The sequence below is a fragment of the Bos grunniens genome, chromosome 3, assembly GCF_055505025.1.
Source record: "Bos grunniens cultivar Pamir isolate PY7600 chromosome 3, Bosgru_T2T1.0, whole genome shotgun sequence".
In the NCBI taxonomy this organism is placed as follows: Eukaryota; Metazoa; Chordata; class Mammalia; order Artiodactyla; family Bovidae; genus Bos; species Bos grunniens.
Window position 1 is genome coordinate 22,932,262 of NC_141167.1, and position 12,194 is coordinate 22,944,455.

The 12,194-nt window shown below is 53.1% G+C and overlaps 1 protein-coding gene across 2 annotated transcripts in view; it reads right to left on the reverse strand.

Moving 5' to 3' along the window:
* Window positions 1–12,194, reverse strand: part of TRABD2B (TraB domain containing 2B) — a 222,546-nt gene that overhangs the window by 30,092 nt on the left and 180,260 nt on the right. The window contains exons 3-4 of one of the 2 annotated variants that reach the window (XM_086394270.1): window positions 8,042–8,188; window positions 1,289–1,463 (exon numbers count right to left, since the gene is read on the reverse strand). In XM_086394270.1, coding sequence (XP_086250396.1) covers window positions 1,289–1,463; window positions 8,042–8,188 — 322 coding nt within the window. The remainder of the gene's footprint in view (window positions 1–1,288; window positions 1,464–8,041; window positions 8,189–12,194) is intronic. The other variant, XM_086394271.1, reaches the window with a different exon arrangement.

Below are 12,194 nucleotides of genomic sequence, written 5' to 3' on the forward strand. Positions count from 1 at the left end.
GAATGAGTGAGGATGGGGAAGACTTCCAGTAATGAATCAGGATGTCCATAAAAGCCCTTCTGTGTTAGATAGACTGCTTGGCTTGATCCAACTCAGCCTGATGTAGGCAGGCAGCGTGTGGGTATTCAGCCAGGGTAGGGAGGAGAGAGAGGGCAGCCAACCACCTTGTTTAATTCTCACAAAACAGGAGGTGAATTCATTCAGCCCAAACTGCCAGTAACATGAATAAGAAGAAATAACGTTTGTCTTGCAGCTCTGGAGCAAAAGCTGACAAGGAGGTAAATGCGGTATCCTGGTCCCAATGTGGACAGCGCTGTCCTCAGCAGACAGCCATGGAGAAGAAGGAAAGAAAGAGTGAGAGAAAAGAAGCAGGAGACAGAGAAGAGAGGAACAGGGAGAGCGAGGCTGAGCAGGTCCCGCAGCTGAGAATCCGGTGATGATAAAACTTGTATTTATCGTCATCATCATAATGATGCCGACAACTGTGGCTGCCCCTGAGTTACTCCGCCATGGTACTGATCTTTATGACTCTTCTACAAGGTGTTTGTGGGTGCTACGTTGCTTCAGTCACGTCTGAGTCTTTGTGATTCTAGGAACTGTAGCCCATCAGGCTACTCTGTTCATGGGATTTTCCAGGCAAGAATACTGCAGTGGGTTGCCATTCCCTTCTCCAGGGGGTCTTCCTGACCCAGGGATTGAACCTCTGTCTCCCTGTGTCTCCTGCATTGGCAGGCAGGTTCTTTACCACTAGAGTCATCTGGGAAGGTAGGTCTTTTCAACTCATCACATAATTATTGCCATCACTGCCCACTCATAGAAGAGAGACTTGAGCCTCTGAGAAGTCCTAGAGCCTGCTGAGGCCATGCCACCCAGAGGGGGCTGGGATCTGAAGCCAGGGCTGTGGGATGCCAGAGCTGCCCTCTCCCCGACTGGGCCACATGGCCCTCACCATCTTGGCCTTTGCTCCGCAGGGTGGGCCCAAGGCTGGGCTGGACACTGGGAGCTGGCATCAGTTCTGGCCTCTCAACATGGCCTCCGGGGTATAAAGCTGCCACAGAAGTCGCCCTGCTCTTGGCAGCAGTCACTGCCCTTGCCCATGGGGACTGTTACAACAGAACCCTAGACCAGAGTTAGAGGACTTGCTTTGGATCCCAGCTCTGCTGAACACTAGGTGGCTTTTCCTGCTCTTTCTGGGCCTCAACTTTTCCTTTTATAAAGTAGACAGCCCAGCAAATTTCTCAGCCCTGAAGGATTTTGCAGACAATCCCTTCCCCACTCCGGCCCAAACCTGCTCCGAAGGCAAAGAAGCAGATCTTGTCTTCGTTCTCCTGCAGAAGCGTCATGACCCTCTTCCCCATGCGCTCATTCCTCTTGTAGATGAGCTCCTGGCGGAAGTAGCTGTCAATCTCCTGGGCTGTGACCTGCTCGTGCGGCGGGAGGGTGGTGTTGATAAAGTTGGGCAGCTGTAAAGGCAAGACAGAGGCTGCCTTCAGTTCTTTCTGGAGCAAGGAGGGCTTCTAATAAGCACACACAGCCCAGTGTGGGGCCAGGTTGAAGTGAAAAGCAAAGTGTTAGTCTCTTTAACTCGTGTCTGACTCTTTGAGACCCCATGGACTGTAGCCCGCCAGGCTCCTCTGTTCATGGAATTCTCCAGGCAAGAATACTGGAGTGGGTTGCCATGCCCTTCTCCAGGAGATCTTCCTGACCCAGGGATCGAACCTGGGTCTCCTGCTTTGCAGGCAGATTCTTGACTGTCTGGGCTACTTACCTTTATTAAGGTAACTGATGTTTTTCATCAATTCCAAGATGCTTTGAGATGACTGTTGTTATCCCAGTTTTATGAACAAAGGAAGAAAAGCAAAAGGTCCAGAGACAGGTGGAGAGTCACACAGCTAACGGAATAACAGAGTCAGGCTGGGGGCCCCGGAGGCCGCCCTCACTCAGCGTATCACTCCTGCCTTGTTGAACTTCAGCCTCTAGACACTGAGGTCATGAGGCTCTCCCTGTGGCACTGAGCCTGTCACTGGCATGAACAGCGAATCTGGTTCAGCAGATTTTCAGGTGTAGCGGGTCAGCTGAGCTGCCTGCCTGGTATAACAGAAAGGCTGACCTGGGCTTTGGCCCTGTTCTGATGCTGTGGGACTTTGGCCAAGTTACTAAACTTTTCTGAGTCCCAGTTTCCTCATTTACAAGGTGGGACTGACGATACTGCAGCAGATTGCATGACATGATGGGTGCTGTCATGGACACCTTTTAGCCCATCCCCCTCCAGAGAGGTTAGAGGAGGGGTCACAGCCTTTGGTTTTCCCAGTGTATGAGCACTAGCTGACTACTTTCCGTTGCCACCACTATCTTCCCATCCCCAGCTCTGCCACTTCCCAGGGTGTAACCCAAACCCTCCATCCCTCCTTGAAAACTTCAGCTCCAGGACTAAGGCCTCCTCCCATAATGATGGCTTGTTCAACAATCTGGCTTGGAACTATCCATATTTCCTGGCTCTCAGTCCCATGTCCACACCCAGCCACGTGGTCCAAGGCCAGCATCTCTGACATGTTCTTGAACGAGGCACAGAGCTCCTTGAGTTCAGGGACAGCACGTGTGTCATTCCTAGGCCCTCAATGCCCGGCACAAAGTCGGTGACCAGCACAGGTTTCTGGAGCCTTGAATATACAGATGTGCCGTCCTTCCCCACTCCCACTGTGTTGCCTCTCTAACCTGGATGGTGGATCCAGTGCTCCAGGACTGTGTCCTTCAGCGTGTGGGTGGGGCAGGAGAGGAAGCCATGGACCGAGGAACCTGAGGCCATGAATCAGAATGAACTCTCTTTCCCCACAACCCACTGGTGCCACTCTAACCTTCAAGCCCTTGCTCACAGAATGTCTTCCACCTGGAGTCCCCCCTTTCATCACTCTGTCTCCACCAACCCAGGCCCAAAGCACAGCCCCAAGGCCTAGATGACTGGTGGACCAGCAGATGGAGCGTGTGGCATGGGAAGACTAATTTCCTGCAGGTTTCAGCCCAGTCACATGGCTTCTAGAGTCGCTGATGAGTTTTCAACCCTTTTTCTGAGGAAAATGGTGGTATCCATGGAGGCTGAACCCAGAAGGACTCAGGGGAGGCTGGGACCTCTGCCTCTGCTGTCTGCTGGCCAAGGATGAGTACATTCCCCAAGAGAGAGGGGAGGGTGTTCTCTGTCAGAAAGGCCTGGTATGCTGATCTAGGAGGAACAAGACAATGATGTGACAGGTGTTCCCTACACTTGAGCAGTGCGCAACCTGGTGAGCTGTATGCAGCAGCTCTCCGAGCGCCCATCAGGGCCAGCAAAGAGTCGGTGCTTGCAGACTGTTTGGTAAATGGATACATGAAGGAACAAAGTTCTTACTCCCTCCCCTAATCATGGAAGAGATGCTTGGCAGCCCTGACAAACTGGGCCACGCCTGGACTTCATGCTACTATAAGAAACTCTGCAGACTTCTGAGTGGGGCTGGAGCACAAGAGAGACTGACTCAGAGGGGTTATTTCTGGAAACATGGCTCTCACAGGCTCCTCTCCATTCCCTGTGTATGGAAGAGAATGTGGGACAATGTTGTACCAAACGATAACTATTTTTCAATGGGTGAATGTGTGGATGAATGACTAGGCTTGCAGGCAACAGCTCTGGAGATAGTGAATGCAAGTCCTGAGGTCAGACAGCCCAGTCAGCTCGGGCTGGAACCCCTCTTTTGCCATTTACCAGTTGGGTGGCTACTGTAACTTATAAGTTACTTGGCCTCTCCGAGACTCAGTTTCCAAACTGGTCACATGAGTGCTATTTACATTGTCATGGTAGAAAGGATATCTTGACTAGACATCAGTACAACTAGCTCAGGATGGAGCTGGCTCCCTCATCTTTCCCCTCTGATGGCAGAGGCTACAGCAAAGGGTGGCCTTGCACAGAGATGGAGATGACAGAAAGATGGCCTTCAGAATCATCGGAGAGCATGAAGGCAGCGTTCTGCTTCCCTTCCCTTCTTCCAAGGGTCCAGGCATATGCCTTCTTCCTGGGACCTGCGATGTGTCCAGCCCTCTCTCCTTGGCTCCCTAAACATGAGTGTGCATCTGTGAAAGCTGAATCTCCATCCATTCCTTATGGAGATTTACTTTTTAAAAAAGAACAAGAACCAGAAAGTCCAGTGTCAAAGTTGTGAAAAGGCTGGGTTAGCCATTTGGTTCCCTGAGCTGCCCAGCAGCTGGCTGATATTCTCTGCGTGTTTCATGCTGATGGGCCCTGGCTCCATGCCAAGGATGAGGCCTGGCTGGATGGAAGCAAATTAATGATGTCATTAGGTTTGTTGGGAGCCTTAAATCTCTTGCAACAAGTTCAAGTGCAGGACGTACGAAAAAATTTTAAAGAGGATGTGCCAGGTCCCCAGGGCCCTAGAATGATGGATCCAAGGTGGAGTGATGAGTAGATGGGCCTGGCAGAACTGGAACAGGGTTGTGAGACTCCCCTGACCCTCAGCCAGGACGGGGTGGTTTAGAGGTAAGTGCTCAGGTCTGCTAATGTCACAACCTCATCCCTTCTCTTTATCTTGTCCATCCATAGACACCTTCTAAGACCTTCCATGGGTCCAGTTCTCGGTCCACTTAGGAGGCCAGAGAAACCTCGGTCCAGAGAAACCTCAGACTGGGTCTGCTGCCCTGGATGAGTCTCATGGCCAGTGGGGGGATCAGAAGATTGGGGAATGTGTGCTTTCAGAGGACAGTGAGTGATGTGGGAGCATGGACGAGGCCCCTAATAGGGTGGCCATGTGTCTTGGTTTGCCCAGGACAGTCCTGGTTAATGGCGAGGGTAGATTGCTGCATGCTAATTAATTATTCTGACTCAATTATATTTGACCTTTCACTCTCAAAAGTATCTGAATATGAATTATATATATATATATATATATATATTTATTTATTCTACACCTAATGCAAGCTAGGGGGCTCAGAGAAGGCTTCCCAGTGGATTGCCCTGCTGATCTGGGACACTGACAACGCTAATGATAGGAGAGCGGCGGGAGGCCAGGGCCTCAGCCATTTCTGAAGGTGGGATGTGGGGTTAGGGGGATGAGGTGAAGCAGATCAAGAAGCAGACCAAGCGTGAGGTGTGCCTGGTCCCTGTCTGCCAGAGTTACCATCCTGGGCCCTGCATCAGTCCAGCCCCGGCCTCCAGAGGCTGCTCCAGCAACCTCAGCACTGCAGCCAGAGGCAACTTTCTGACCACATTTCTGTCTGGCTTAAACACCCCAGGAAGTTGGCCCCTCAGTGAGCATTCTCACTCCTACATGGTCTGCCCTCTGCTTTCTGGTCATTCCTCAGGACCTCCCACCATCCTGAGCACTGGCCACGCAGCTGGCTCTGCTTGCCAGTCCCTGCCTTCATCTGCATCTGGCAGACTCTACTCTCAAGCCTGGTACTCAAGACTCTACTCTCACATCACCTTCTCCCTGAAGCCCTGCCCAACTGCAGGTGATGACCGCTCCCCTCCAGCCCCTGGGTCCTGCAAGGCCTCCATCTGCAGAGCCCTTCTCTGTTAGCACATGGGCCCTGGATTTAGTGTGGATACCCTGACGTCAGGCTTGTCTGTGTCTGGGGGCAGGGCTGCCTAGTCCCTTCCGTGAGGGCTAGACTCTGTCTGTGCACCCTGGGTTGCTGTTCTAATCTGGGTGGGCGAATCTACCTGTGCCCTCTCACCCACTTCAAGTATAGGCACTGCGAAGAGACCCTCCAAGGCAGTTCACCTGCCAGAGATGTGTCAGTGGTTCTGGGCACAGGCGCAAAGAAAATCTGAGCTTGTCAGGCCTGGGGGTCACCCCACTCTTCCCTGTCTCAGTTGAATGTTATGCTGTCTGTGGCCACAGCTCTGTCTTGCACATCCCTTGCCCCAGGTTCCCCTCAAGCATACAGCTCCCTGGCTGCCCAGGGCTCATCAGCCTCTGCCCAGCAGAGAATGCAGGGTCAGGCTCTATCATGGGGTGAGTGGCTGGTGATGCAACTGTGAGCCTTATGCTGCCAAGGTTCTCCTCCTTCTCTCCTCCAGGAGTGAGAGTCAGAGCACCCGGAATCCCAGCCTCCTGTGCAGGGCCTCCGGATCCTCCCTCCTGCACTCTGCACCAAGCACAGCACACACCTGCGTTTGCCCTTGTGGCATTGCTCACTAATATTTGCTCTGTGCCACACCCTGTGCAGGGCAGCCTGACGAGAGTGGGCCAGACGCCCTTGCTCTAGTGGGGTCCCTGGTTATGCCTCTAGCCTAAACTCTCACCTCTCCTCCCACTCTCTCTTGCCTCCAGCTCACCAGGATGGTTTCCTCCACTGGCACATTCTTCTGCCTCCTGTCTGTGGCCAAGGCAGGTTTCTTCTCTGACCTTTCATCTTGCAAGAATGTTTCCATCTCTGCCCAGCCCTGCTCCACCCCTACCTCCAAGCCCACCTAAATCCCTGCTCCTGCTATGGGCTCCAAGGTCATCCTCCACTCTCCCCTGTAGCAAGGGTCATGCTTTGTGCCATTGCTTGTTGAATCTCCCCTTTTCTCTTAAGAGACTCCCAGCCCTCTGAAGGCAGCTGTCTCTGGCTCCCTGCCACATCCCTTTCCATATCCCTGTGACTGGCATTTATAAATTATTTCTTTCATTCATCCAATATTTACTGAGTACTGTTCTGTGCCAGGCTTATTATCAGTGAATAAAACAGACCCCAATTCTTGCTCTCAGGGAGTTTATGCTGTAGTGGGAATGGACAGACAACAAATAATCACTGATCAATGAATCGAGATATGTAAGTGTGCGAGAAGATGATAAAAAGCCATGAAGGAAAAGTGGAGCAGGAGAAAGGCGACAGGTGGGGAGGTGGGAGGTAGGCTGCAATTCTAGACCAGGAAGTTGGGCTTCCTCACTGAGACGACAACATGTGAGTTTCTATCTTGAAGGTAGAGAGGTGGTGAGCCATGGTGATAGCTGGGGAAAGGCCTTTCCGGCACAGCAAATAGCCAGTACAAAGACGAAGTGTGCAAGTGGGCTCATGGGTCAGCGGGGAGGTCCATGTAGATGGGGGAGGCGGAGGACATGGGGTGAGAGACACCTGGTCCATCACGTGAAAGGTCACGGAGCCGTGCAGGTCCTCACAGAGATTCTAGCTTTACCCTGAGAAAAATGGGGAGCAATTGCAGTGTCCTGAGCAGAGAGATGGCCTGTTCTGACTACTACAGCTGCCTCTTGAATGAATGGATTACTGAGCACCAGATGCAGAAAGCACAGGGGACCTCGAGGTGCCCAGGAGAATATCTAAATCCTTCTGGGGCATCAGAGTGGTTTGGAAGAGATGACCCTAGACCACGGCCACGCGGGAGGAAACCCAGAGGGAGGAGGCTGAACAAAGGCACAGCAGTGGGCAAGGGCAAGGTGCGGGGAGGGCTACAAGTGGCAGAGACCCTCAGAATGAGGCCTGTGTGGCAGGGTCCTGGGCTGTGATGAGGTCCATGGCGGGTAGGGTACGGACGGGGGCCCTGACTGCCTACGAAGTATCTCAGAATTATCCCAAGGGAACAGACCTGGTGGAGCCATGCTCCGCTCCTTGACTCCCTCCTACCGTCTGGCCAGCCTGGGGTTAATCTTTGCTCTAGGACTCGAATCGAGGCAGAGCACCCTGGACTGGACTCAAGCCCAAGCTCTGAGCACCTGTGAGCTTTCCCTTCCCTGGACTTTAATCTCCCCAGGTGCTGCATGGAGCCTGGATGAGGGTTCCCTATCCTTAGGTAAGCTTCCAGGGTCTAGGTCCCAGAGCCACACACACCAGGCTCAAGTGGGGCTCTTGACAACATGACAACTAAGCGGTGTGGCCTTGAGCAAGTCTCTTCCCCTCCCTGAGCCTCAGTTTCCCCATCTGTAGCAGGGATGCCAACAGCTCCTGCTTACCAGCTGCATCTGGCACACAGTAGGTGTCTAATAAACGCCTTCCTAGAAGCCTTGGTTATACTGGCGCCCTGGAAGCTGCCTGGGCCCGGGGAGAGGAGCCTCACCTGGGAGGTGTCGTGGTTGAAGATGACGGCGTTGAGGTCCCCGCAGTTGTAGTGCTTGATGAGGTCTTCGGTGGTGTAGGGCGCCTGCAGGCTCCCAGCCCGCACGCTCTCGTGCTGCAGCAGAGTCTGGTTCAGGGCGAACAGCACCTGAGCAGAGGAGGACAGGAGTCAGGGCTGCACTCACGGCCCCTGGCTGAGTCCCCGACCCCTCAAGGGAGGGCCCTCCACCCGCTGGACTTTGGGGCCACAGGCCTGCAACAGGGTGTGTGAGAATGAGGGGAGCCTGACGTGAGCTGGTGCTGCTCGAATGCTCCACGGCCTTCGCTCTTCACTCCCTGGCCTCTCACCACACTCGGCCTGCTCCCGTCCCCAGCCCTTTGCCCTCACTGGTCCCCACTCCTGCTCTGGGCATCAACTTAGCGAAGAAGGTGGCAAAGGGAATCCTAGTTGCATCAGGGTTTTGGAGTGATGGGTGAATTTTTTCCTGACTCTTTTCTTCTGTGCTTAGAAAAGTTCTAGAAGAAGCACAAACTCATTTTGGAATCAAAAAGCACCCCAAACACAGCAAAACAAACAAATGAACCAGAAACCAGAAAGCCCATTAGATATCAAGGCCCAACCCAAATGCTACCTCCTTCAGGAGCCATCCTTAAACCGGGCAGAGGGCTTAGGAGCCGGGGCCTGAGTCAGATCCGTGTTGCCACTCAGCACGTGTTTCCTCCAGCCCCTCTGTGCTCTGGGCCACCATGCCAGGCCCTGGGGCACAGCTGTGCCCAGCCAGACCGGATGGCATCAGGATCACTTGGAGGTATAGCCAGGCTGTGGATTTCTAACAGGCTTCCTGGGAACTTCTTTAGCAGTCTTATGGCTTCTGGCATTTGAGCCCCATGGCTCTAAAAGAACATGGTCTGCCCAAGGCGTAAGGCCCTGAGACATGATCTAAAATGTCTCATTTTAGGTGGGGAAATTGAGGCTCAGGAGGGGAAGGGGCATGCCCAGTTCTGTATGTCTGGGACTAGAGCCAGCTCCACATATCTGTGCACCCAGACTCCTTTGGTCAAAAAAGGGAGGAGCTTGACCATAAAGCGGGTTATTTAATACAATGAGAGGGAAAAACAAATTGCAAATCCTGTGTAAAGCATCAGGAGGTAATCTCAGGCTTCCTGTCTTTGTTGTTTTTCCAGCTCCAGTCTACCTGGCAGGGCTCAGGCCCAGCTCATCCTGTCTGGAAACAGGGTCCACCCCAGCCTCTTGGTCCACGTTGATTCAGGCCCAGGCATCTCTCACTGCAACCCATGCTTTTTTGCAGAACCCCCTCCCTTCCCATTGATACCATATTCTTCTGCCACAGCTATCTTTTAAAAACAAATCTGATTGACTTTAGTTTTCTCTTTTTTTGCTCAAAGTTTTCATGGATGCCTCCTGCCCTGAAGATAAAAGCCTAGCTCTTCACTGGAGCATGCACGGCAGTGACTTGGCCCCTGCTGTGGTCAATGACCTTATTTCCAGCCCTTGTGTCTCCCAATGCTCAGCTACTTAGCAATCTTCTGACTCTGTGCTTCGTACACGCTGTTCCCTGAGTATGAGAAACCTCCCACCTCTATTCTCCACTACTTACAGATCCAGACTTGATCTTTCAGGCTCTGCTTAGATGTCTCCTCCATGAAGATTCTCTGACCACCTGGGGGCTGGGTGAAGGCCTCCCCCTATAGCTCTCATAGTCTCCCTGCATGGTAGAATGACACAGTCATGGCCTCAAATCTTAACCTCTCCCTATATACATATAGTGGGCACGTTTGGTTGTGAGAGCTGGACTGTAAAGAAGGCAGAATGCCAAAGAATTGATGCCTTCCAACTGTGGTGCTGGAGAAGACTCCTGAAAGTCCCCTGGACAGCAAGGAGATCAAACCAGTCAATCTTAAGGGAAGTCAACCCTGAGTATTCACTGGAAGGACTGATGCTGAAGCTGAAGCTCTAGTATTTGGTCATCTGATGTGAACAGATGACTCATTGTTAAAGTACCTGATGCTGGGAAAGATTGAGGGTGTCAAGAAGGAGAAGAGGGTGTCAGAGGATGAGATGGCTGGATGGCATCACTGATGCAATGAACATGAAGTTGGGCAAACTCCAGGAGATGGTGAGGGACAGGGAAGCCTGGCGTGCTGCCGTCCATGGGGTCGCAGAGTCAGACATGACCAGGTGACTGAATAACAACAATATACATACACCTGGCCAGCGACCTCGGTAGCTCGCTCACATTCTGACTCTGGACTTGCTACGTGACAGGTGGAGGCCAGCATCACAAGCCTCCACAGACGAATGGAGAAAACATTACGCATGCCCTGCTGCCGCTGCCTCACACATGCCCACATTGTTTTGAGAACAGTCCACACTGGCCTGCTGGAGGGTGAGAGGCGTGCAGGGCAGAGCCCAACTGCTTCCATCATTGTCCCATCAAGGTCGTCTTGGTCTGGCCAGCCAGCTCCCAGGCAAGCAAGTGAGCCCAGCTGAGCCCACGTGCCTGCAGCTGGGCCCAGACATCTGAGCGAAGGCTTCACAGCACAGCTGTGCTGAGAGATGAGCGACCCACCCTGCTTCCTCCAGCAGGGTGTGAACATCGGATTGTAACTACTATTTCACTACCTCTCTCCCCACTGAGGTTATGAGCCGCTTGAAGATAGGAATTACACCTTATGTATTTTTGCATCGGCAGCACTCAGCACTGTGTCTGGTAAAGGGAGGGTGTCACCCATCCTTTCTTTAGCACTTTGACACCTGCTGTGGTCAATTCATCATTCAAGGTTGCTCCGTAAATCCTTCACACTAGCCCCTAGAACTCTGGCATTCCATCAGCACGGGGCACGCTGCCACCACGTGGTTCCAGAACACCTAATCTGAACAGAAAACTCAGGCCATAAGTACACAAAGTCTGGGGAAAATACTGTCTTGGGCAACGGGACCAAGCTTGTGCTTGTGAGATCACCTCCGCCCATCCCCTCCGGCTTTTGTTTCCAGCGGGGCAGGGGAGCTGGAGTGCATGGAGCTTGACAGCACAGGCTACTCCCTCTAATAAGCCAGCTGGAGATGAGGTCAGGCCCCACCAGCCTACCTCTGGGCCTTCTCCGGGCCGCCAGGTTCTGGCTGTTCCCCTTGAAATCTGATCTGCAGCCACCTGGTGTGGGGTGTCGATGGCGGCTGGGTGGCTGGGGATGGATCACAGGAGGCAGTGGCCCTGTTGGCCTGGACATCGCTAAAGCAACAGGCACTTCCTCCCGCCCAGCACATGCCTGGGACGAAAGCGTCCATGTCGTGCTGGAGCGTGCTGCTCCTCTGTGGGGCTGGGACACACAGACTTCCTGTGGCCACACCCTGTGCTGCGCACACCTGCCCCTGATTCTCAGTGCCGGCACCTCCTGGCCTGTGCTGAGGTCATCGGCTCAGGCACTCAGAAGACCTGGCTGGGGGGCAAATGGTCTCCCTGGACCCTCTTCGACACATGGAGTCACTTCTGCAGACATGTGGCCTTCGTGGAGCTGGGAGGCGTTCTAGTGAATGAAGCACATCACAGTCTGTAGGGTACTGAGAACAGTCCTGGCATGCAGTAAGTGTGGAATAAATGCTTGTCAAATACAACTTGGAATAAAACAGTTAGGCCTAAATATTCTTGGATTGGAGCTGGAAGGTCCCTTAGGGTCCAGTGGTTTCTCAAACCTTTTGTAGCCATGGAATCCTTTCCTATAGTTCTTGTTTTCCAAAGAAACCTTGCCTGGAACTCAAAATGTGCAGTGGATAGGAATGAAAACTTCCCTGATTGATGTAAAGGAAGCAGACTAGTGGCTGCTTGAAGTCTCACTGGCTCAGTGACCCCTGTGACAAGCACCTAGTGCTTCTCTGTGGAACCCGCAGGTGCCCTGGAGCCTCGTTTGAGAACCACTGATCTCTTCCTATGCCCTCTTCATATGGAAGAGGAGAAAGGACAGGGGTGCAGAGCAGGCAGGGTGAAGCTTGCCCAAGGCCACACGGTGAGCTGGGGGCACAGTGGGCCCACTATTCCTCAACCCCCAACGGAGGACCCTTTGCTGTGCCCCAGACCATGTCCGGGGCTGGATTTCCAGCTGGCTACTGGCACAGTCCACATTCATCCCATGCACCT